Raw genomic sequence first — 27,570 nt, 5'->3', positions numbered from 1 at the left:
CACATATATATATATATATAATTTCTATTCCCCATTAACATGGGTTCAATTGTTTTCATCACCTTTGGTAAATCGTTTAGCTGAAATGAACGACTGTGGCCTCTCAGCTCTAACAGTTCTATTAATTTATTGATTGATTTTCTGTTAAAGGCAAAGTAGTATTCATTCTCTAGGTTTCTTCACAGACAAAATTTTCATTATATCCTACTTGCTAACAGGTGGTTAATCAATGTCACCTTAATCATTACTGACACATGGATTAGGGGTAGACAAACGGCGAGCCTGACCTCGCAAGAACCTCCATGTTGCTTCCAACTAATACTGACTAGAAGGGATACTTACTAATGTGAATTCGGTTGTAAATCTGATCTATATTCATCAATTTGTTTTCATCTGTGTTACGTAAGTATCACATTGATTGGAGTTACTGTTAAAATATGGTTGCAACTGCCTCCTCATTCAGATTCAGTATTAGCTAGCTGTGTCATGACAAATGTATGTTGTAGTAATGCTTATGGTGTGCTATGGCCTTTCCTGGACAAAACAATAGTAACAGTTCCATGGGTATAAATACTATAGAAATGTGTTTAGTCACTGGGGGTCACAGACATGCTTACTGTGGCAATGACCATTATTCATAATAATTTATATAATAAACATATTATTGTGGTGCTGGATTGATATAGTTGCATTGGCAGCTGGGCATCCACAATGTCACAATCAATATAGCACTATGGGTGGTGCTGTAGAACATGGATACTTACAGTCACACTCATGGTCCCATCTAATGGCATATTATTTGTACCATTGAGGGATGGAAACTTTGTGGCACATATCTGTGACCTATGTGTCTAAAGGATATCTTTACTGTTGTCTATGCGGGCAAGCACTGAATGTTAAGAGAACTGTTTGGCTAAGTGTCAATTGCTCTCAGGGGAACAAGCATTCTTGATAGCTCTGTTAAGACCTGACATCAAAGTTTAACTACGTAGCGCCAGTTTTCTTGAGCATCTAAAATGAACTTCTCACTATACATTAACTGCTTTCTTTGGGTGCGTGCCAGGGGAGCTTTTAAAGTGGCACTAGGCTGCAGTCCAAATTCATTTTATAGTCTCAAAAAGTGAATGTTACACTTTGCTAGGTACCAGTGTATACAGAGTCATACAGTTTAACACGATTTTCAAACAGTTGATACTGGGAAGCACCCTTACTATAAAATCAAACTGGTACTGCAAAAAATAAAAAAAACTACATATACTATACTATAAATAAAGGGATGTATATATATTCGAGATGTGTAGAAAATGATTCCCATAACTGATTGCACACTTCACAATTTCAGACTTACCAGTGGGTATGGTTCTAAATAAAACCCTAAACTATAGGTTCTGTTTCCTAGGAAACCAAGAAGATTCAGGGCTTCCCCACCCTCAAACTTTTTTTAAATAATATATAACATTGCATAGGTATGCTACATATTTATGTTTTTAAGACCGCAGGCAGAGCTCTATGCTTTGTCTCATATATTAACCAGGCAATCCTTATCTATTTAGCTGAAAAAATAAGCCATTTACAGACCTGATTAGCTGATGCTTAGATTATACACAGCTAAATGAGTTGGACGATTGACCTATCCCACCTCCCGCCCTACTCCCTTAATCTCCTGGTCTCCTGGAGCGCTCTGTGGTTCCGCCTTCTGACATAATCAATACAGGACACAATATGGTTATCTACAGGATATCTAAAAAACAAGTAGTGATGGCTTCTCAGCAGACTTCAGATGAAGATTTATTTTCAATGGAACAGCGGTCATCAGAACAGGCAGCATGAGAAGTAAGTATTAACCTCTTTTCTTTGAAAGAAGAGCTTTTGGCAAATTTTAGTATAGTCAATTTAATGCTGTGCCCTCTTTCTTTACAAAACCTTAACTTCTCTATGAGACTATTATCATTGGTGCACAAAGTATTATATTTTTATAAAAAAATGTTTTTGTATGATTAGCAAAAACATATATACAATATCACAAGTTTGTAAATATAAAGTTAAAAGTGTAAAAGAATAAAAGAAAATAAATGTAGTGGTCTGATTTTGTGTAACTACACTGTAAACAGGGTCTTATGAAATAAATCATGTTTAGTGTACCAAGCATTGCATTTCAGCTAAGATTTATAGGATATTAACTATTTTCATTAAACTACCATCAGTGTTTTGTACATTTTTTCTAGCTGAATTATACTCTGTTATTTGAAAAAAAAACAAAAAAACATCTGAATGCAGCTTCAGTGCTTGTTCAATATCCAATAATAACCTGGCGCTGCAAGCCTAATAATCTCTAGCGTTGCAATTATTTGACGAAAAATCAGAAATTTGATGAATAATTTATTTTCCATTTAACTTAATGCTTCAGGGACCTAAAGCTCCTAACAGATACAGGCTGAATGTCTTGCCGCATGTGAGCTGTTCTTTCATTATTTGCTGTCATCCTGGCATAATGGGTGAGAGTGGATATCTTTCAGTGAACGTTCTAACATATATATATATATGAAAGAATGGCCTTATGCCAAGCAGTGCTCCAGCCTGTGTCGGATATCTTTTTTTGGTGAAAATCAGGTAATCACCAGCACACACAAGGTAGAATCATAAATCCTTTTCCAATTTTTTGTATCATTGTCACAATTTGTCCTAAAATGCCAACATTTTGGGGCCCTGCACTTGACACTTCAATAACATTATATATATATATATACTGTGTGTGTATATATATATATACACAGTATCTCACAGAAGTGAGTACACCCCTCACATTTTTGTAAATATTTTATTATATCATTTCATATGACGACACTGAAGAAATTACACTTTGCTACAATGTAAAGTAGTGTGTTTACAGCTTGTATATCAGTGTATATTTGTTGTCCCCTCAAAATAACTCAACACACAGCCATTAATGTCTAAACCGCTGGCAACAAAAGTGAGCAAATAGTCCCGTTACTGTGAATACTGATGGACAGCCACCCTTTATACTGATATTGCAGTGCCCCTCATTGCCATGGTAACTTAGTAGCGTGGGAGGAGCGGGGCAGTGCAGCCTATCCTGTCCTCAGCCACAGGGATCTACAGGGACTGCACATGCATGAACAAAGCAGGCCCACCCACCAGTCTTGTTGGCAGAACATCACTATCTCAGTGTCTGCCGCTGCTGCTGCCGCAGTCATAACTATACCGGGGACTGAGTACCATATCTTCTGCATTTGGTATTTACTTTGTATACATATGTGTGTGCTATGTTACTAAAGTATTATTACGTCGCCCTGAAGAAGGGACCCTGCGTGGTCCCTAAACATTGGCATTTTATGACAAATTGTGATGATGATGATACAATACATTGAACAAGGATTTATGATTCTACCTCATGTGTGCTGTAAACGACTTGATTCTCACCTTGGAGTTCCACACCGCACCATCCATGTCCTCACTGCGAGCACCACTGTCTTGCAAGGTCATAACTTTGTATGGAGTGCAGGTGACGCCAGTGGCGTCACAAGGGGGGTGCGGCCCACACCCGGGTGTCACATTTGGAGGGGTGACACCAAAATGACTGACAGTTATTTTGGTGTCCCCACCTATGAAAAGTCGGGCACTCTGTCACAGACCGAGAGCCCAACAGTGTCAGGAGAGAGGAGGGGACCCGGCGGCATACCTCATCCTGCTGGGTGAACGTCCCCTCCTCTCTCTGACGGCGTCCATCACCAAGTTGGCCGCCGGCAGGCATCAAAAAGACAACTGCGCGGCAATGTCACGTGCATGTGCGATGACGTCACTGCGGGGTGTCACCCGGTCTCCGCTCCGGGTGACACCCAGCCTCGGGACGCCCCTGGATGATGCACAACATCATATACCCTTTTTGGACACTACACAGGAATACACTACACATGGAGATTCCAGCTATGGCAGGTATCCCTATTGCTCAACATTCAATAAATGATGTGTGATATGGCTGCAGCTGGACATTGAGGATCACAGAAGGGAAAAGCTCCAAGCAAGTGTCTTAGAGACCTTTACCAAGAGAAGGGGTGAGGAGACTGCACACTGAATAATTTGGTTTGTGTGGACTTACACTTTCAAATAAAAAAAAATGTTTTCAGATTGGATTGACTTATATATTGTAATATGTTATTAAACTTTTACAATACAGTGTGTAGTCAGCTAAAAAAATAAAACAAATAAACCTTTATTGCACCGTGGCTGGATGACTGTTTCAAGCACAACTGTTTTTGAAGCTCCAGAAATCTTATTTGCCAGATGTCTACAAAGTGTGTGACGTCAAATTTCAAACATCACTAGCACTGCCCTTAAACAGTCAGTCTATGATCTTTGGTGAGATTCTGGAAATACATCTACCGAAGTGCTGAGAATGCATTGACTCTCTTAGTATAGCACTGGGACTGAATCTGTCATTATAGCAGGAAGGTTGTCCTTACCACTTAGCACTCAGTCTGAAGAAGTTACTACAAAGGCCTGTCATAGTATCTATAGAAAAGAAGCAAGTAACAAATCTGCAATAAGGTTTGCTAAAATCCTTGTTATGTAGATCAACCCAGAGAAGTTTGTTTTTCTCAACATAACTGTAGTTTTACTGTAGGAAAATATCACTGTGCCAAGATGCATGTATGGTGATAGAGCTTTAATAGTCATGAGAACAAACATGCACATGTAGTACTGCATTTCCTAAAGTGAAATTCTAACTATGAACTTCTCTTATTTGCTCTTTTGGTCTGTTAAATATGACTTTGAAAGCATCTTGTTATATCGATTGTTTAAGTATAAAAATTACCTTTTGATTGTAATTCAGAAATTTAGAGCTGTAGGAGCCAGTAAAACATTTTAGGATTCTGATGACCCTCTAACTAAGGAGATGCTCCAGTCCTAGATGCCTTTTAAGTAACTACAGTGTATATTATGGCCTACAACAACAACAAAAATCTAGGTGCAAGAAGAGGAAGGGGAAAGAGGATAGCAGTGGCCTGTTTAGAAAACTGGATGATGTTCCCCTACACTGGCATAGGGTCAGGGAGGTGAAGTTGCGTATAAAGCTGAAGTCCTGTCACCTACTCATGAATATCTTTGTGGAGAGTAATGGTGGGTGCACCAGCCTGATCCCACATTGGTCACTCAGTGTTACCTATCTTTGTAAGTCTCCTCATAAGTAAAATGTAGATCTGTCAACATACCTGGTGGTGTCTTAGAACCAGCCTTAGCCGTTAGACCTCGCGCTTGAATGATTTCTACTTCAAGTTGTCCATTTCTTTCCAACAGTCCAACTTCAACATCCCCTTAGAAAAAAAAATGGAATCATATGTTATATATCCTGTTTAGTAATAAAAAGTTGTGGTGTGCAAAATCTCTGTATCTCTTTTAACCCAAGACATCATGCCATCTTATGTCCAATTTTGTAAGTGGATCACATTCACAAAATTGTAAAAAAACAGTGGACTGTTTGTTTGATTTCCCAAGAAAATGTGGGGGCCTTTAGGTTTTCCAGAAGTATAGGAAATACTTATTTATTTAGATGCAGATTGATATTCTCTTACAGACTGATTTCTCTTACAGATAGTAATTCTTGCTTACTATGTTCATAATCAACAATATAAAGGAGAAAAATGTAAAATGTTAAGGAGAAAAAGAGCAAGCTTGATTTACAGTGCTCGCAGACAAACTGCTAAATGCATTGTTAAAATACAGTTACTGTATGTGAATTCCACCCAGCTAGTTTTGTGATTCAAAGACATCTTCCACAATGCATTACAGTTTTGGAGCTTTCTTTGTTGCCTGCCTATTTGCTGGATAAAAAATCACTAGTGTAGTGATTCTGTTCCTTGGTCAAGGAACAGGCAAGTGACAGATAAATCTGCAAATCATACATAGAACATAGTGGTGTAATTTGCAAAAGTTTGCAGAGGTGTGTGAATGACAAGACTGGCTGAACAGAGTGACAAATTCTCTGGCAGGTAGAACAGATCCCATATATGTATTTCAAACACATCATCGCTGTTTGCCTGTAGTTCTCTTTGGCCTAATCATAAGATTACGAAATGCTATAAGCCAAAAATCAACCGTAGCTAAAAGACTACTTCCCTGTTGAGGGTTTTGCTAGTACCCGTAGACAATGATCAATTTCCAGCCCATCTAACACAAAGATAATGTAGAGCACTATACAATAAACATAGATTCCTGCAGTCAGCATCACTTACCCATTGATGTGGTCGCTAGTGTCTGCCGGCCAACAAACTGAGCTGGGCCCATGCCAGAAAGGAAATCACCAAACTGACCATCAGATGCCACGCACATTCCACTGTAGTTGACGCTGTAGACGAAAGGTTAATGTTAAGTATTTTAAGGTAAAATCTTTCCACAAAACACAATTAAAGGAAACCGGTACTGTGAAAGTATGTCATTGTTGATCGTCACTTCTGAAAAAATGACTTTTCTGTTAACTATTTAAATCCAATGGCTTCAATAGTTTCTACAATACTGATCAGAATACAAGTAAGCATAGCAAGAATTCTGACTTCAACCTCCTATTCTGCATATGTATTCTGGGTCAGTGTGTTTTAGAAAGTATTAATAGCAAAGACAGCCAAGCAACTAAAGTTTGCAGATGAAGGTCACCAATAGCAGCTTCCATATTGATACCAGTATAGGTAATGTTAAGACTGAATGATAGTAGCTTCAAAGATAACTTGTGAGTTTTGTTGTCAAGCTTTAAAACAGATGTAGCCCCTATATAGATGTACTGTAGATATGTGCTATTATAGAGATTTGTGTTTCTGACTGTAAAGGGTTAACTTGTCTCTGTGTGTGATATGAGGCGGAGACTTGTGGGGATTGCAGTGCAGAGCTGACACTGGAACATTGCTAATAGAGCTCTTGGGAACTACCACTCCCAGGATGCTGTGCTACAGGAAGGAGGAGGGCTAGGAACTGCAGTTACTGAGCATGCCCAGTCTGACTAGGGGAACTGGAGAGGACAGCCCTGTGTGTAGCACTGTGTGAATTAAGACTGCATGCAACAGAGCTGTGTGATTGCCACTGACAGATTGGGACACACAGAATCTGTACAGCAGCACTCTGAAGGACCGATGTTCATCTGCTGGACCAGAGAGACTGTGTTCGAGTGCCCGAACTGAGGCCTAGTGATGCGGCAGCGGCGGGGGTATCATGGCCTAGTCACACGGCCGAACCAGCCGCCGGGGTGGTCGAGCCATCCCAGAGAGAGAGAGAGCCAGACGGAGCCAACCGAGATGACTGCAAACATCCTGGATGAGTGAAGGCCTCCTACTAGGGACACAGACGACTTCCCCTACTTCGCCTGAGCTGAAGAGAGAGAGAGAGAGGACGTCCAGCTTCTGCTATCAGCCTTCATCTTTTCCAACTGACCTGAGGATTGGTGAGAGGCCTTTGGCCACATTTACAACCTGTTTGCTGTCCATACCTGCACTACAGTAAGGGCCCCAACACCGGCAAGCTTAGGACACCACTACTGGCCAGTAGTCTAGGAAGGGTTGGGCATGGCCAAAGGGAAACCTTAAAGGGACATACACCCCATTCAAGGGAGGATGTTTAAAGACAATTGGTCTCGCATACATCAGTGCTGACAGCAGATAGATGCGGTTACTGAGTTTCATGAGTGCCTTAGCCTGTTGCTACACATTCTGTTTGAGATTGTTGTGGTGATTATTGTATTATAATTATTCATATCTGAATTTGTCAGTGAAGTTGCTATAGATCAATCAAAGATGTGTTGGTGTGCTGTGGATCCACATTTGGGCGGTACATTGGTGTAGGGGGATAGAAATACCTGGTTATTCAGGGGCTCTTTCGGGGGTGAGCGCTACACAAACTATTAACATCCTAGATAAAATATAGACACAAACCTCTTTTTACTTGTATATTAGAAATTGAAATACTTTACTGTAGGGATGCACCGATACCGATACTAGTATCGGTGCCGATGCTGAGAATTTGGGCGAGTACTCATACTTGCCCAAATGCTCCAATGCCTAACCCGATACTTCCTGTATCAGGAAGCCGGGCAGCGTGTCATTACACACTGCCCGGCTTCCTCCATGCTCCCTCATGAGGAGGGAGCATGAAGCCGGCTTCCCTTGCCAATCAGGAAGCCGGGCGCTGCGTCATTACGCGGCGCCTGGCTTCCTGATTGGCCAGAAAGCTGGCTCCATGCTTACTTGTCACATAGTGACGAGAAGCATGGGGATAGCTTCCCTGCTAATCGGGAAGCTGGGTGGCGAGTCTTTACACGCCGTCCGGCTTCTTGGTTAATCAGGAAGCCAGGTGGCGAGTCATTACACGCTGCCTGGCTTCCTTAATGGGACTTCCGGTATCGGGAAAAAAATATCGTTACTCGTACTTGATACCGAAATACCGGTATTGGTGCATCCCTACTTTACTGTGACTGGACAGTAAAAGGAGAAGCAGCACAGTGAGGACTTCATCTCTCAGTCACTTTGCCCACTCTCAGCAAGCTTCTTACACTACAGCAAAAGTGGCCCGTTGTGCTTCTTCTGCCTCCCCCAGCCTGAGCTCTGCTGCACAGGCTGTAAAGATGTATGACCAAATACAGAGCTGCATTCATTTGTGTCACCATATTTCAAATGTAAGCTACACTTTTCTAACACCATTACCTGAGATCACACAATGTATTGCTGCTACAGTATATAGAAAAAAAATAACGCTGAAATAAATAAAACTACCTGGAAACTTCTCTTTAACTACATCGAAGTAATGTAACACAAGATAAGGTGATACACAGGATACTACACTTGCATTTTTTTGCAGAAAAGATTAACATGAAATAATTAAAAAGGTTTCTAGATAGCTATGTTTCTTTCAATAAATGTCCTGAAAAGCATCTATACTTATATGAAGGCTTAATGGTTCAGAGATCCAAGCTTTTAAAGCCTTTAGAAGGAAGAAAGGCTTAATGCCTTTAATTAAAAAAGATCCTTGCATCATTAAAATGAAGGTTAGAAGCGAGATCATGCTTCCCCGTGGCCTGCAATTAAATTTGTATAGAAATACAGAGCAAGAAAGTGCATCATTCGTAACAGAGAGATGGCAGAAATAAAACCAGCTGATTCAATTTGGAGAAACTTCAGCACAATAATTTGCTGTGGCAGGTTTTCTCCAAGAACATACAGTCTCACTGTAGTTTTACTAATTTACTTAGTGAATGTGAATATCTCTGTTTTAAAGGAATACACCACTAGCACTTTTCTCTACTTTTTTTACTAAATGCCTACTTGTTTTCTCCTTCGGCAACATTTATTGAGCTTCCTGCCTTCACAAGCAGAATATTCATGTCTGCAGCATCACATACAGATGTGGACAAATTTGTTGGTACCCTCCCACGAAAAAGAAGAACCCACTTGAAAAGCATAACCAACTTCAAACTGACCAAACAATTGGCATTCATCATTGTTTATTCCATATTTAATAGAAATCAGACTTTGCTTTTGAATTTTGATTCTTTAAAATATGTAAAAATGCAAAACAAATGAAAACGTTATGAACAAAAGTGTTGGAACCCTTAACCTAATATTTTGTTGCACAGCCTTTGGAGGTAATCACTGCAAACTAGTGACTTCTGGTGAAAGTGGGGTGGAGAGGTGAGCGATGGATGAGGAGTGCAGAGGTAAGCAGTGTAGGATGGGTGCAGAGCTGAGTGGTAGAGCAGAGGTGCAGAGTTAAAAAGCCAAAAAAGGTTTGTTGGGCTCTGTCTGGACTAAAACGCGGGCTTGAAAGTATAGTGGAAGGATTTAGATTTATTTTCTCCTGTGAGCAGCTGTGAGGACAAAAGGTAGTTTCACCCTTTTGGGTTACAGGACCTTTTACATAGTTACATAGTTATTCAGGTTCCAAAAAAGACACAAGTCCATCAAGTTCAACCTAATCCCAACGTTTTTGAGACTTGTTGCTGCCATCAATTTCAAAATTACTTTTTTTTTCTTAAAATGGTACATTTACTCAGTTTAAATATAGTTTTCTATTTTCTATTGTGAATAAAATATGAGTTTATGAGATATACAAATTATTGCATTCTGTTTTTATATAGATTTTACACAGCGTTCCAACTTTTTGGGAATTGGGGTTGTAAAATAAAAGGAATACACTAGTTAGGCTTATTATTCCTGATTAAAACCATCCTGCTGCTGGCCAATTTTACACTATCGTATCATCTGCAGTCTCTTAATGCCTGTAGTAGAACACCTGCCTGTACACTTTGTATCTAGTTCATTTTGGCCCTATTATTTCCGATTAAACCATTCTGCTACTAGGCAATTTTACACTGCTGTATCCTTTGAAGTATCCGTATGCTTGTAATAAAGCCCCGACCTGTCCTATTTTCTCTAGTAAATTTGGGGTCAAGCCTTGCCCATTAAAGGTGTCCTGCCTGCTGGCCAATTTTACACTGCTCTGCCATCTGCAGCCTCTTAATTCTTGTACTAAAACAACTGCCTATACTTTTGTCTTTATGACATTTCTGCCTTGAACTTCCTTTACACTGCTGTATTATCTGTGGTCTCTTCATTTTTAATTATAGCATGATAAAAATGGCCACTACACATATTACTGACCAATTTCTATCTGCTAGTCAACGCTGTGGCTATTTTTAAAAGTAAAGTGAGCTAATTGTAAAAGAAAAAAAAAATCAATTCGACCCATATATGCACTGCCAGTGTATGCTGTCACTGAGAGTGTCCATGAAAATTGTTCTGCTTCGTAACACCACGTAATGCTATTAGTTATGTCATGTGTATATTTTCAAAGTTGCCTTTGAATGTTGCCCTTTTGTTTGCCCACTCACTTTTTGCAAAGCCTGCAAAAGTGATCATTGCCACCTTGTTGAGGTGACCACAGATGGACCAGCTCTTAAGGGAACAGGAAGAGGGTAGAGAAGGACTTTGCAGAGAAGGCTAAGTCGGCCTGTTTCCACTCTCATGCAAATATGTCATCAAATTGTTGGTGATTAGGGAAATCTTTGTAGAATGTCTATGTCTGTGAAAGACAAGCTGTTTTGCTACACTGTTGTTTGAGGCATTGGGCTCTTAAATCTTAAAGAGGAATTTTACCCATATGTTTAAAATAACAAACACACCTTTAGAAATGTTTAGTAATGGCAATCTACAAACGCATACATCTAGATAATTTCAGGCTTTGTATTCTTTGCATACCTTTTTTCTCTTTTCTTTCCCATTCTTCTCACACTGGCCATTGTTACTAAGGGCAGATTAATATGTCTCACTTTACTTCCTGGAACTCTGGCACATGTGACTAGGACCATACACATAATCTCATGGGAGGAAAATGCCTTTCCCAGAGATCTCATGAGATTACAGAATTAGTTTTCCCAGCAATGCTCTGCTGATGTAACCTTCTCAGGATGCAACGCTTTGGCACATTACATAATTTGTGCCAGAAGTGGACCAGGAAGTAGATGAACTCTTTTTGTAAGTAAATGAAAAACAAGTTTGTTTAACTAATGAATGTAAGATGATTTTAAATGAGCATGCACAGCTGCATGCTGATATGATTTTTAGTGAAAGGGGGTAGAGGTCCACTGTAAGAATCTGAAGTACAGCTGTAAATAACTTCCCTATGGCAAGAAGTTGTATTCTCTGATCGTGCTTAGTCGCTGGGGAACAGAGTGAGTCCACATGAGATCCGTGTGCAAAGGACGTGGCCCCTAAAAGAGACGGGAGCGACCACATGTTCAAAATTGGACTCAGAAGATGATTCAGGGGAAGCAGCATCTTTACCTGGAGCCCCTTTGGCTTGTCTGAGCATCCAAGGCCTGGTCTAACACTTCTGTCAACTTAGAAAGGAAATCCTCTAGCACTGAGGTAATCGTGGAGAGCCAGATACCCTAGCAGCCATCTCAAAGCCACACATGAGGGATCTAGAGCGATATCAAAGGTTGGAGTAGAGGCTGGTAGCTCAGAGGGGGGGGTCTACAAGCATCACAAAGTAACTCAGCCTGACCACAATTACAGTTAAAGTCTACTATCACTTTTGCAGGTGAATTGGGATAACACCTACTTTATATTTGTTATATGTTCCCATTCACACAACAACAAAAATGTTTTTAAAAATGCTGCTTACCTTTTTAAATGCATTTTACTTGCCTAAATATCCTACCTTGCTTTCCCCCTATGAAAAGATGAGGAGGGAGTTGTGGAGTTAATGTTCACCATAATTAACCCTGTCTGTACTGTGCTGGCAGATCTCATTACCAGTTGTGAACTAGATTTCAATACTGACTGTCCTAACAAAGGGGTAAAGATCTCAAGGCTTGTGTTCTGGATTGTACGCTAATAAGGGCAATCTCACTTTGTTTGTCCCCCTGAAATTGTTCAGAATAGCTTGCTGTCCTGTGTATAATACTGCTCCAAAGAAACAACTAGAAAGGTAAATAACATTTAAAAATATATATTTTAGGAATGCTGTGTGAATAGAAACACATAATAAACATAGAGTGGGGTTTTCTCAAATATGACTGCAAACGTAGAACTACACTTTAAGGCTGAATACGTCACAAGAGAATTGTAAAGCAGGCCGCTAGAGTCAACCAGCATCAACATGACAAACCTCTCTCTTTCTGGTGTCAGATATGTTGCCAGGATTAAGGAACAATCTAAACTGAAGGTGGGATCACTTTGAGAGACCCATGATGACTGGAGCTGGCTGCAATCCCCCTCCTAAGGCCTTGTAGTAGCAGAGGAAGGTAACTAGGTGCATGCAGACCCTTGTTACCCCTAGGAAGGCAAGGGCGTACCAAGCTGTCCCATGATTTGCTGTGTCCCTGGAGCAGGTAGAGCCCCTGTCATAAGGACATACAGCAGATCTTTCTGTATAAAGCCTACTCACCACAAGTATGGTGAATAACTGAATCTGGGAGACCCATTGACACTGTGCATAGTGCCTTTGCCTAAATGAATCTGCCTAGTGTTTAGAAGCATATACCCAGAATTTGAAGACCCGAATCATGCTGTGAAATCATAAGTTTAGTACCTTTTCCTAGATTGGATACCTTAAAAAGTAGAAAATTATACCTCATTTACTATTAATAGTTTTTTTGTATAAAAATATAGAGGCTTCTCTTACTACCAAGGCCCTAGTTCTAGCTCAGAATAATGCTGAGCATGATTCCCATCTGTACTGCTATGTAATTCAGTACTGTAGTGATCACACAGATCACCCTGCACATGCATCCTCAACATTGATAAATGACTGCAGAAAGCCTATAAGATGAGGATGAATTGTGTAAGATGCACATTTTTTTATCTTGTAAAGTTCACTGCTGGGAATTTGGATGGCAATGATACATGATTATGCTCATGGAGATTGAACGTGGTAAAAATCCATCATGAGATTTACATGAAGAGTTATACAATATGTCACAGTAAGCACTCGCTATAACTGCAAATCTTCAAAATAGTAGTGGCTGATTGAAAGAAAACCTGTCAGCTATTTACACTTTTAAATGTCCAGCCTAAGAGCAGGGGACATAAGTTGTCAGTTATCACCATTGTTATCCAGAAAAATGGATCCTGTGACTATTGTTTCCCTTTGATACTAAGCATTTTACTTCCCTGACTGTCACACATTCATCAAAAGTAAGCACAAAATGACATCACTGGTTGCCAGGAGCCAGACGGAACATCGGCCAGAGTGAGCTGAGTGGGAAGATGTATATGGCCTCCATATTTCTATCTTTTATAGGTTTCCTCTAAATAAAAGCTGTCATGAAAGAAATGTAGAGGCTGACACTGCTGAACTCTTCTTCTGAAAAGCCAGTTGCCTTTTTTTTTTTTACACTCACTCTTCTATCACATCTCAGCTCAGTCTATAAAGCAAAAAGTAAACAGAAGTGGAATGGTCCCATTTTTTTTGTGTTAGTACAATGTCATCTGCAGTTCTGCCCCAGTCTTCTTGACTCCTGGCAACCTGTAATGTCACTGGTTGCCAGGAGCTGGGCGGAGAGAGAAAAAAAGTCTCCTAACCCTGTGGGTTGGCAAGCTTTTTCTAACCCTTGGAGCAGCACCCCCCCCCCTTCAAGGGCCACCTATGGCATCTGCCATATGTGCCATACGCTGGATATGCCACTGGTCAATATACAACAATTAGAAAGAGAAAATGCAGGTTTGAAACTGAGAGTGTAATACCTAAGCAACAATAGCTAAAAATATTGTTCAGTGGCTGAACAGTACATAATCAGCTTGATTAGCCTGCAAGATAGGCGGGAGAGATGAGGCAGGTTTCATCTTGAAACAAACATTAGTGTGTACTATTTGAGAGATTATAGTAAAAAATATTGTACATTGGCTAGACAGCATGTAAATAGCTTGGTAAGGCAGCATTGTAGGAGGCAAATGTTATCTTGAAAATGTATAGTACATCATTTAAAGGCTGCAAGATACTTAAGACACTCTTTTGTAGAATACCAAAAGAAATAAGAGCAGACAATGGTTCTCAATTTATTGAAAAATACTATGAAATTTACAGAAGAGTTTTCATTCATTTCATTCATTTTACGTCTTAAAGTTTCCCTTAGTAATGAAAATAGAGAAATTATGGCAAAAGTACAAGATAAGTTAATTAAACGGTTAAAAATGTAAGATGAGGTTAGGGTTTTAGTTGGATCTGCTTCCCTTCATTTCACATCTATCTTACCAGGTATTTATTTTTAAGTTCTCTAAGCAACTCACATGACACAAGTTGATCACTAACATCATCAGCTACCAATGGAAGAACAGGACTAGGGATGAGCTGAACACCCTCGTGTTCGGTTCTAATTCGAACTTTCGAACATGGGAAAAGTTCTAATTCGAACTTAGAACTCAATGTAAGTCTATGGGGGTAGAACTCAGAAAATTAAATGTCCCCATTTTGAAGCCTTATATGCAATTTATTGGCCATAATAAGTGTATGGGGATCCGCGTACTGCCCTGGGGGAAAAAAACACTTTTAAAAAATTAAATTTTTAAAGGAGCAGTGATTTTAACATCACTTAAAATGAAACATTAAAAATGAAAAATTCCTTCAAATATGGTGCCTGGGGGGGTCCCCTTTCACTGCCTGTAAAGTGGCGCATCTGTATGATGTATAGAACCTGCTGAAGCAAAAATTACATTTATAAAGAAAAAAATGGCATTTAAATTGCCGGTAACTGTGTATTGGTAATTTAGTGATTTTTTTGGGATAAATTATGGTGCCTCTTTTGCAGGCTTTTGGATGAAACTAACAACAGGTGCTTTAAAATTGGGCCCTTGGTGCCAGCTAGTGCCTTCACATATATATATAGAATTCTATATATAGAGATATCGAGATATATCTCTATAAAGAGATATTTTCGGCGTTCAGCGAACGCTAGACCAGACTATGTTCAAGTCGAACCTATGTTCGAACATGCAGCCCATCGCTAAACAGGACCAATGTTGTATTCAAATGGAGCGCTATTTACTTGTGGATGCTTACTTGTCAGATGACATAACAGGAAAATACGTAAGTATCAATAAATAGGTGTCAGCAGATAAAAGAGAAGAAAACCTGACAGACAAAGCAGAACAATGCTTTTCCAACCAAGGAGAAAGACACTAGTTACAGTAACTACCAGAAGCACAGGCTTACCAAAGGTGTACAAATACACTATAGACAAATTGTCAAAGAAACAGTAAGAATTGCTAAACTATGTTGAATATAACTTACATCATTGCATCATAATTTCTGTCACTGATTGCTGTTCTTTGATTTAAAAAAATGAAGGATGTGTTGATAATTGTTATTAAAGTTTACAATAAAAGGTAGAGCCAACTAAAGGAGAAGACAGTCTTTAGATAATTAGAGAAAGGACATGCTTTGTTCATGCCATGAATTCCAATTAAAATGTAATGACATAAGAACTGAATATTCATCATTACTAGATGAAAACACAACTGGATACTCAGCGCACCTAGTGGAAGATACAAGATACTTGTCCTGGTTATTTGAGTCTAGCAACTGCCCTGTTTTTCTCCCTTACTGTCATGAAAAAGTATCCAAACTTTAAGATCAAAAAACCTTATGGATAAAGCTGAAGTTACATCTCCCATTACAATAGAAATTAATCCAAGGGTCTAAATGAGATGTCCAGGAAATGACCAGTGCATTGGATACGTCCAATTGGATTTTCCTTCACTGTCTACTCTGCTGGATTCCTCTTCTTCTACCAAGTATGATTTAATTTTTGGATTTTCCTTCACTGTCTACTCTGCTGGATTCCCCTTCTTCTACCAAGTGTGATTTTATTTTATCCTAAGACCAGTGTCATCAATAAAACCTATTTACGTAAGTGCTGTTTCAAAGGAGTGCAATAAAACTACTAACTCGGCACTTGACTGGCAACTATTAATTAGGAGGTTGAATTGGCAGCACTCTTAGCAAAACACTTATTAATCCTCAAAGAGTGTACAAATGTCAAGTGTTAAAAAGCGACTAAATTAGGCTGGCCTGCTCGTCATCAGTATCAGCACTAAGACACATAGTGAATCAGATCATTTGCAGATGTGACTATCGGCAATAAACAAAATAAGACACATTCAATCCTTGTGATTATTTACAATCTACTTCTCAATAGGCTTCTGAATGCCTTTTCATTTTTGTTTACAATAATATTAATTGTGTCAAATGATGTTATGATTGTGAGTCCCTCCACTCATGTCGGATACTGTATCATATTAGTGATAACCGAGCTGGACTTTAAATCTGAATCTCTGTACTTTTAGAACAAGTACATCTATCCTTTAAACGTCCCTCTCCACCCCCATCCAGCAACTCTTGTAAGTCTTATACTTACCTGCCCCCATAAAGAAAAAGTGTAAACATTTTTTACAAAGAAATATATTTTATATTACACATACTGTATATACCCATCAAAAATAATTAAATAAAAAGAAACCTCCCTCCCCAGATTAAGCTCCAAAAATGATGATCTGGATGACATCTGCATTTACTGAGTGTCATACTTACGTAAGCAAACACAATGTCATTCAGGATTTTAATGACTGAAGATCTGTGAAAATATCACCATTGTGCTAATTTGCATCCTCGATATGCACACTGTATAAAAAGTTCTACCATCTATATTTGCAGCATTGTGGGAAACCCTTGTGTCACATGGGGCATGCTATAATTTTGCTTGGTTCAAGAGCATGCCTTCACAAGGCAAGAGCAACTAGTAAACTGGGAGATGCCTTATGTACCACTCACCAAGGCTAGTATCCCACCCCAACTCTTTCCAGTAAACTGCTTTGACCTGCTGACCACTGCAACTGCCTGCTTCTGAAGACAGTTTTTAGCATTGCACACTCAGATTACAATGATCTGAGACTGTACAGCCCAGCTCCAACACACCGAAGAGTATAGGTCCTCTTTTGCATGCATATTGTGTAGTGTATTGCTTTAACAGCAGCATAAAAAAATGATTATACCTCCCAACATGACCAAAATACTGGGCATGATATAATGCAATTCTGTCATTTAGCATGCAAACTAGTATGTTACACTTGACAACATGGCACGGCCACCGGACACTTCAATAAAAATTTTTAATGCTGTATACAGATTTAGAACATTGCAGTGACCATACAAATGAAAATAATGACCTATTGCAATTCTACTGTGCCCGCCCTATACATACATAAACCACTGCACTTTTAAAATGACCAGCCGACCTGATCATAAAGCAGTATTATGACTAGTGATGAGCAAACTGGTCTGGGTTCTGTTCGACTGGATGTTCACGAACCCAACCAGAAAACTAGAATAGTGATAGTCCAGGCAAACAAACCCAGGGCTGCCTGTGTCCTGGCAACTAATGACACTTTGGGGTTGTCGTTGAAACCAATGACGCAGTGGGGTCAATGGTTGCTTAGACAATGGCAGCCCCATAGGTTGTTATGGAAATGGGAAATGGAGAAAATCTTGGGTTCTGGTCAAACTCATGGTCGACCCAACCCCAAAGCTCATCCCTCATTATGACTCCAAACCTTCCTTCCTTTTGCCATCCACCACTATTTACACCTACAGTAAGGGCTCACTTATACTAGTTCATTTAAGCTGTGTTTGCTCTGCACAAGACAGCACATACTCAATGCCAGGGCAGCATTATGGTGTGACCAGGGCACACCAAAAAAAAAAAATGGTGTTCCCTGTTCAAACTACTACCCTGCCCTGAGGTGGGTTGCAGTGCTTGGCATACAACTGCAGGTATGCTACATTTTGTTGTAATGCGCCACACCTCACCCAACAGCAGCACATTTATGGCATATAGAACTAAGTGGAATGTACTTTTGTGGCATTTCAATTATATTAACAAAAAAAAACCAACAGTGCCTTGTGTTGTAATAATGCAAGGTACCGTACCTCGCCCCACCACACAACAGATGCTAAAACAACTGCAGGCTGGTGTGAACAAACTCTTAATCCTCACTACACCACAGATAATTAATCTAGGAAAATCCTTAATCGCACATGCTTGGTTGTGAATCATTTCTCGTTATGCTCCAGCACAGTGTGGGGTAGAACATAGATACCACAGAGACAAATCATGGGCACCAGGGATTACAGAGTAACCCCATTTAAACTGATATTCTAGTTATGGACTAATATGAGATGAGTCTTAGATGTGCCTGTCTCTTGCATGCAACATATGGGCACTTTGATTTCCTTACACTGCAGGTTACATTACTTTTTACATTATTTTACATTACTGGGTATGCAGCAAAAACAGCAAGGCTCCATAAAGGGGAGTGGAGGGGTAAGGGCATAAAAAAAGTTCTGAATGGACAGGCCTTTCTGTATTTTCTTGTATTGTATAATGTTATTAATATTTAGGTGTCTACTGATATCTAGTGGTATATCTGCACCACTACAACTTGTTTATTGTGTGAATTTGGTACATTCTTTGCTTCCCCTTTTGCTTTATACTAGTTGGTACCATCCTAGTTAGACCTACCCTGCTTCTCTCATGTTCTCCAGATATTTTATGTTCATGCAGACACATTTCATTATCTTCTTATAATATAAAAAACTGTCTTCAAAAATAATCTGTAATATACTTTGTGAAGTAAAACTGGATTCCACTTCTGTGTTTTACTGGAGAACTAAGCTGTCTGTGGATGCTGCTGAATCAGTAGGTGGCCTTTCTGTCCAGACAGATAAAGATCTATGGGGTATGTAATTGAATAAAGAGGCAGTTGAGACAGAACAGTAACTAAGAAGAAATAAAGGAGGAAACGAAGGAAGTCAAAGATATACATGTTAAAGCATGTGATCCTACACTGGGTATAAGCTTGAATTTTCCTGCTTGTCAAATAAATGTCGCTAGTTATAGAGAAGTAAATAGATATTATTACAAAAAGACAAGAGAACACTACCTAATAGAAAATATAGGCGCATACATACATATGATTTAACACAGCAGATGAGTAGCCTTTCATTCTTGGAGCACCATTTAGTTTGGATGTGCCAGGTCTAGTGATACAGACAAATGGCTGTCCCAGGCACATGTGCTAAACTAGGGAAAGACTATGGCTAGACCCGGCACAATGCCTGTGCTGCAAGGTGGAAGGGTTGTCTGCCTCTAAATATGTCGGCAACTAAAACATCTACATCTGCAGTTGACGTGTTATAACATACTTAATTTGTAGCATATTGTAAAGATTAGGTAGGTCAGGGAATTTTGGTTAATACTTCAGTTACCTTATATTCTTGATACCGTAATGCAATTGAACTCTGGGTTTCCTTCCACGGAAAGTAATAACCTCATGGGCAACACGGAAGTCTGCTAATTATTTAGTGACACACACTAAACATCATGTAAGACCGCAGCACGCTGCAGTTGAAATGATCAAATACCTACAAAGCCAATCCCTACCTCCTGCTCGATTGCAGAAAAAGCTGTAAGCACATTGTTACCATGACAACAATAAATGGCCACTTGTCTATGACGGCTGCAAATACAAATGCGAACTATACACAAAAGAAACACAGGATGGGGTAGTTATCAGAAATGAACTGCAGAGGATTAAGAACAATACATATGAGATGAATGAGGGAGTAAAAACCAAACATGAATAACAATAATAGTAATCAGTTGAGTATGTATATAAAATATGTAAATTTTTATGTTACATTTGAATGCAAATCTGTGGTTATTCCCTATTTATATCACAGAGGAGCACATGTAAAATCAATATCTGTAACCCCGTAATCGTACTCGGGAGACATAGTAATTAATGTCTTCACAGTAGTTTGCTAAAATATATAAAGACCTGCGTTGACGGGCTTGAAGCTTGTGTTGATGGCATTAGTTGAACATCAGATGCTTCTGAGTTTATTCAGAATTCATTGACAGATATATTTGACCCACTGACCTACTTCTGGCTTGCACTTGACCTGCTTCAAGCAGGTTTTGCACTCCTAGAGACTTGTATTGGAATGCAAAACCCATTTGCAGTGAACTAAAGTCTGTCAGCCCTAAACTCACCAGAAACCTCATCGTTTCCCTTTAAAGGGTAATTCCACTTTCCCAGGTGAATTTGGGAAAATGGAATTACCCCATCCGATCTAGCCCCCTCCCCCCACTATACTTACCCTTCGGAGAAATGCTCCTTCCCCTCTGCCGGTGTCGGTGTACTATCCATACCCGCTACTGCCATGTAGCGCAGCCCTGTGCTTTGTATTTTGAATTGTTTTCGCAAATGGCGACCACACATTGGTCAGCAAGGTCACTTGACCGCGCTGACCAATGAGAAACGCTTCTGACCGCGCTGACCAATGAGAAGTGCTTCTTGCTAAGAAGCTATTCTCAATGGTCAGAGCGGTCAGGTGATCACACTGACCAATAAGTGCTCGCCATTTGCAAGTGAAATTCACTAGGGTAGGGGGACTTGCCCATTAACATGGATCGTAGATAGCCAGATAGCCAGCCAGATTTTGGCCAATGATGTTCAGTTGAGGCATTGCATATAGTAGTCAGGGGAGTAGGACATATGGTGTATTTCCACTTCTGCAACTGAATTGGGATAACACCTACTTTATATTTGTTACATGTTCCCATTCACATAGCATGACATGAAAAAGAAAATGCTGCTTAACTTTTTACTTACTTAAAAACCTACCTAGCCTCCCCTTCTATGTAATGTTAAGAAGGGGGCTGTGGAGGTATGTTTACCATAATTAAACATGTCCATATTGTGCTGGCAGATCGTATTCTCAGTCGTCAACTAGATTTAAACACCACCTGTCCTAACAAAGGGTTAATGATATAAAGGCTTGGTTGATGCATTGTAGGTTAATACACTTTCCCTCAGTTTGTCCCTTTAATTGCACTTTGAAATTGTTCTGAATAGCTTGCAGTCCCGTGTATAATCCTGCTCCAATGAAACAACTAGAAAGGTAAGAAATATTTTTAAAATGATTTTTAGGTATATTGTGTGAATGAGAACACATAACAAACATATAGCTGGGCTTTCTTGAATTGGACTGCAAACGTTGAAATATGCTCCTAGCATTAAAAATTCAACCCGAGCCAGACTCGGGATTACCGCCAGGGAGGTTAAGAGACGTTTCTTAAACCCTACTTCCCTTGTTGTGAAACAAGGACTACTTCAATGGGCTGAAAGTCTCTCTCAAAGATTAAAGAGATTTGCCAGCGTACTGAAATATCAATATGACTGTTTAAATTCCCAAAGTGAAATGAATAATCTTCAAACTGCTTTTGGTATGCATTCAGAATAAAACAAATGTTAAACTTTGAGGTTTAAAGAGATTTAGAGCCAAGAGACAGGTAATCTTGTAGAACAACTCCTCATTCACTGATACTCACCTTCCCCTTGCACCCTAACTCCTACACCTTCAGAACCGGGAGTCCAAAACAAGGGATGCACCGATACCGATATTTTTTCCGGTACTCGCTGGTACCGAGTACCGGAAGTCCCATTTAGGAAGCCAGGGGGCGTGTAATGACTCGCCACCTGGCTTCCTGATTAGCCGGGCAGCGTGTAAAGACTTGCCATCCAGCTTCCCAATTACCAGGGAAACTGTCCCCATGCTTCTCATCAATAGGTGATGAGAAAGCATGGAGCGGGCTTTCTGGCCAATCAGGAAGCCGGGCGCTGTCTAATGAGGCAGCGCCTGGCTTCCTGATTGGCCGGGAAGCCGCCTCTATGCACCCTCGTCATGGCAGTATAGCTGTGACGAAGGAGCATAAAGCGGCATCCCGACCAATCAGAAAGCCGGGCAGTGCGTCATTACACGCTGCCCGGCCTCCTGATTCCTCGGGAAGCTGGCTCCATGCTCTCTTGTCACAAGTGACGAGAGAGCATGGAGCCGGCATCCCGGCCAATCAGGAAGCAGGCCAGCGTGTAATGAATCGCTGCCCGGCTTCCTGATACCAGAAGTATCTGGCTAGGCATCGGAGCATTTGGGCGAGTACCAGTACTCTCCCAAATACTCGGCATTGGCACCGATACCGATATCGGTATCGGTGCATCCCTATCTAAAACCTGTGTAAGCTTCCTGTCGATTGGTGTTGGAGCTTACACAGAGTTAAGCTCCAACACCACCTCCTTCACGTGACTGTGTTCTGGCCTTGTGATTGACTGCTCAGGCCTGAACACTACATCCTGGGAGTTTTCCTGGGAGATATTCCCCTTCATGTCTTCAAACACCAACAAGGCCTCAAACAGAGCAATGGAGAAGTGGGTGAATGCAGCGTAGTTGAGTTTCAATGGGTGGGGAAAGGGTGGCGCTCTTACAAGAATGGGCAAAGTGACAGCTTCTCTTTAGGGAGCGTCCATTTACACAGCTCCATTTTTAAATGTCTGTAGTGCTTTACAACACAGGCTCCAGTAGTTTCTTCATTGTTCCTCAACCAGTTAATTATGTCTTCACAGTTCTGAAACATTACTGGGGTGTTTCAGTGTTGAAACTCATATAGTCTTTGATCTCTATCAACTTGCTACGGTAATGTACCACACAATCAAGATGAGGCCGAACCAGCAATCTATAAAGTGGTAAAATGATTGCTTTGTACTGTAGAGACAAAGCAATAATGTTGCCACTTTATAGATCGCTGGTATGGCCTCATCTTGAGTATGCACTTCAATTTTGGTCACCAATCCACAGAAAGGATGTCCTGGAGCTGGAGAGGGTACAGAGTAAGGCAACATAACTAATTAAGTTGGAAGACCAAAGCTTTGAGACAAGGTTGCTAAATGTAGATTTGTTCACTCTAGAAGTGAGGCGATTAAGAGGGAACATGATTTTGATGTACAAATTGTTTAATGGTGATAATAATATCAGTAATAGAGTTTTTACTGTAAACTCCCTAAAGAAGATTAGAGGCCACCACCTAAAACTGGAGGAAAAGAGATTTGACCACAAGAGTCATAGGGGCTTCTTTTCAATTAGAGCGGTAAAATTGTGGAACTCTCTTCCACAAGCAGTGGCATCAGCAGAGAGTATTGAATCATTCAAAAATCATTTAGATACCTTCCTCAGAGACCATAACATACAGTGGTAAGGTCCTCTTAATGCCTGGAACACACACACAGACTCGTATACAGACACATATACACAAACAGTGACAAAGGTTGAACTCGATGGACCTGTGTTTTTATTCAACATCAAATACTATGTAGCTATGTAACGCTTCAATTCTCCCAAACTATAAGATGACTATACATTTTCCACTGTCACAGAAATTCTGACTGATGTTTCATCGCAGGCTTACTAGCAAGCCTATTCACAGCTGTGGGCATTTCTTCAAGACATATATACCCACTCAGTTTGGTGATAACTCCAACATTTTTTCTAATGTTGTTTCAGAAGAAACACTTGAAGATGTCCATTATGTAAATTTCCTGGCAGCCTGAGTAACTTTGCCTAGTCTTGATGTCTACAAAATTGGAACTGATTGGCATCTGCTTAACCAAACACGTTGGCTCCTGGAATGACCACATGGAGTATACTGCTTCAGTTTTTAGTTTCAAGGTTTTCTAACAAATGCTGCAGACCATACTGTGGATAACAGAAACTCACCTAAATGACAATACAGACTTTATTGCCCTTGCAACCAAACTGTGATAAAAATGTCACTACAGGCTAACAGCTTGCAAACTGCTGGAGACACACAATAGGGCTATGACAGTTGATATACCACTTCAAACTAAACTAGAACATGGCAGTAACTCAACTGCTTAAGTGTTGACTAAGGCCACATTCACACTGAGCGGATTGCCGCACGATTTCGCACATTTTTGCAGCGTGATATCGCGAGAAGTCGCCGGCCAATGATTTTCAATGGAGCTGTCTTCATGTACAGCTCCGTGTAGCTCGTCGCGGTTGCAAATCACATTTTTTTGGTGGATTTTGAGCGATTTTTTAATGCAGCCCGACGGTGAAGGTCGCACTACCATCGCTGGATCGCCGCTGGAACGTCGCCCCGAAAGTCGCACTATCCTGGCCACGCGGATCCGTTCCAAAAGATATGTCACTTAGTGTGAATGGGGCCTAAAGATCCACTACTATGCCTCAACGAGATCCAACTACAAAAAAACACAATATCAGAGTATTGGCTTATCTGTGGTAATCTATTATTTTCACTTGCTAGCAAAGCCAGTGATGGTACCCTGCAGTGCACTGATATGGTTGTGTGATCTTCATACATGTGTGACAAGCTCTAGACTTACAGTTGACAAAGAAAACCAACTACTTTCTCATGGATGGATCTATGAGGCTTTTTGCTATTTCTGAGGTATATTGACCAAATAAAAGGCACTAACAGCCACACATCAACAAGAAAAGCCTTAACGAATTTCACACTAGAAGCACTCATGAGGTACGCTCATGCTCATAATTGACCTTATCAGTAAGCATTTCTGGTGTAAAATGCGTTAAGAATTTTCTTGTTGATATGTGGTTAATAATGCCTTGTATTAGGTGAATAAACCTCCAACTGAGCAGCAAGGACCATGGACCCATTTATTTGTTGTACTTTGGAAATGGTGCCACCAGAGGTCCGAGAGCTGTGAGTTGCTGCTAACACAGTTGATGTAAGAGCTAGTCTCCCTGGCGGCAACAGTTTTTGAAATTCTGACTTTGTCATGGACATGGGTATACGTTTGAAAGAGATGCTGATATCCCTGGCTATTTGGCAGTTGGGTGAATGGTAAACAGCAATGTGAGTGGTTCTCTTGTTTTCAAACAAAGGTGTTACATAAGCAGAATTAATACAATATGAGGATCAAGACATACATCTCTCTAAAGCAGATTTTAGTGTTCAAGGTATGCACAGTACAAAGGGTAGAGTCTGCGGCTAAGAATACCAGTTGGGTTTAACAATCATTATTTGGTATCCAAATCAATAGGTTTAACAATTATTTTTTGGGATGTGCTGAGAGGAGATACTTCTTCTAACATAAACAGAAAAAAAAACAGAAGTTAAAAAAAATGGTATACAAACTCATGGGTCTTTAACATAAGTATTTACTCAGTGTAGTCATAATTTTAGTGGGTTTATCCAAATATTCAGGTTCTGAAGGAGAAGAGCTGACAAAATGTCCATGCCTACATACAGTCAGAGAAGGCTGGTGTTTGCCTGACTTTATGTCTCCTGATCGACAGGAGAAAAGGCTGCCGGCAGGTGCAACTTTATTGTTCCAGACAAACCGTCACAAAGCCCCCGAATGGGACCTCCTACCTTAAAATTGGGCTTAATTGCCTTAAAACCCACCAGCTTTCTCTCTTTTTGAATTACTGTCGGTTGGGGTATAAAAAAAGCCCCTGCTCAGCTTCTGGCACATGATCAGCCAACAGAGTGACCCAGTGTAATGGTCATGTGAGTGGCAAACATATTTCTACATTTATGTTGCCTAAAGTTTATTTTTACAGGATGAGAAATATTAAATTATAGGAAACATCTTGTCTATTTTTTTAAATTAGACATAGTGCAAAATGCAATAATACGGAACAACCAACATGCCAGGGCCTTTTACTAATACGGCACATTAAATCTGATAGCTGCTGCACTTGTACATCATCATTCATGGCTCCTTACACTGCCTTATTACATGAAATGGATGTGTAAAGGAACATGATTTTTATATACAGTCAATGACACCTTAGAACAAAGCTATATGTAAGGAACGTGAGCTGCATTATAATGAGAGAATCAATACACTCAAGCTCAGATCTGAGCCGAATAGGACTGTTCCAATTATTCTCAGATCTAGAATATTTTTAGGTTTTATTTTTTAGCTATTTTATTAAATAATAAAAAAAAATCATATACTCCCTCTAATACTGGCTGGTGATACCAGCTGGTATCAATATAGCTACAATCCGCACATGTCTTATGAATGCCAGCTACATGTTTATGCGCTGCCATGACAGTTATCATCAATAATTTGTAATCCTATGTTACAGTAGCAAATACCAAAAAAACATCAGAAACATACAGAATGTCGAGGCAAAATTAAGAAAAAAAAACATGCAGTATATTTCTGCAAGACATGCACATTTCCCCGTGCCCTAGACCTTAAAAATGTCGAAATGTGTCAGTCGATATTCAGAATAATACAACAAATGTGCTATCTAATGCACATAATTAATATATAAGTGCCAGGTAGGGCCGATCAATGCTCTTGACTGCTGTAAAGTGTCAGTACATAGCAGCTCCAACAGACAGTGCCAAAGTATACTCCAAAAAAGTGCTCCTCAGATCCCCTTCACACAGTGCTCCTTCCAAATTCAATTAACTCACCAAATAGTGTGGACCATCGTTAAAACATGGTCAAACAGCGTTCAATTCAGTGTCCTCTGCGCCAGATCTCTCCAAGTCGCAATCATCAATAAGTGTCCACGTTATGCGGTATTCACTCAAAGATAATATCAAGAGCTCCCATAGCATAACATTGTTAAATACTTTATTAAAATTAAACATTTAAAATACACTCACAACTGAAGGGAAGAAGAAAACTTGCTGTAGTTCAAGAACAACTGGTAACTGGTATAATATCAGGAAATGTATCACATGTTAAACTACCCATGTGACTTATGTATTGGCGTGCCCATGTGGTTACCAATGTATGGGAAGAAAAACGAGACTCTTTGCCTGTAGGCCGCCCAATCTAACATGTAACTCCAACTCTAACAAAAGATAAAGGAACATGTTCATAATATTAAGAAGGGCTATAGACACCATAGTGTATCATGCCATTTTAAAGAGGTCCATAATAGTGACCCAAAGGGTCTAATTTTTCATGGTATAGACAGGGTCCAAAGGCATTGGAGGGGCTCTAATCTCAAAAGTGAAAACTCTAGGATTCTGTATAGACATTCAGTAACACGGACGGGAAGAAAAATTAAAGGACTGCATGTATGGTGACATCATCCCACTTGTATGCTATATAGAACTGCCCCTCTGCCATAGTGGCAGACATGGCTTGT

General features: G+C 40.0%; 1 protein-coding gene across 1 annotated transcript in view; it reads right to left on the bottom strand.

Annotated features, from left to right (window-relative positions):
- The window catches only part of RIMS4 (regulating synaptic membrane exocytosis 4), a 146,075-nt gene that overhangs the window by 3,985 nt on the left and 114,520 nt on the right, over nt 1–27,570 (bottom strand). The window contains exons 3-4 of the mRNA XM_018564701.1: nt 6,252–6,364; nt 5,232–5,333 (exon numbers count right to left, since the gene is read on the bottom strand). Coding sequence (XP_018420203.1) covers nt 5,232–5,333; nt 6,252–6,364 — 215 coding nt within the window. The remainder of the gene's footprint in view (nt 1–5,231; nt 5,334–6,251; nt 6,365–27,570) is intronic.

This window comes from Nanorana parkeri, unplaced genomic scaffold (assembly GCF_000935625.1).
Source record: "Nanorana parkeri isolate BGI_ZX_2015 unplaced genomic scaffold, ASM93562v1 scaffold773, whole genome shotgun sequence".
NCBI classification, from domain to species: Eukaryota; Metazoa; Chordata; class Amphibia; order Anura; family Dicroglossidae; genus Nanorana; species Nanorana parkeri.
The sequence above is the reverse complement of the archived record's forward strand: the minus strand, read 5'-3'. Positions and strand labels throughout refer to the sequence as shown.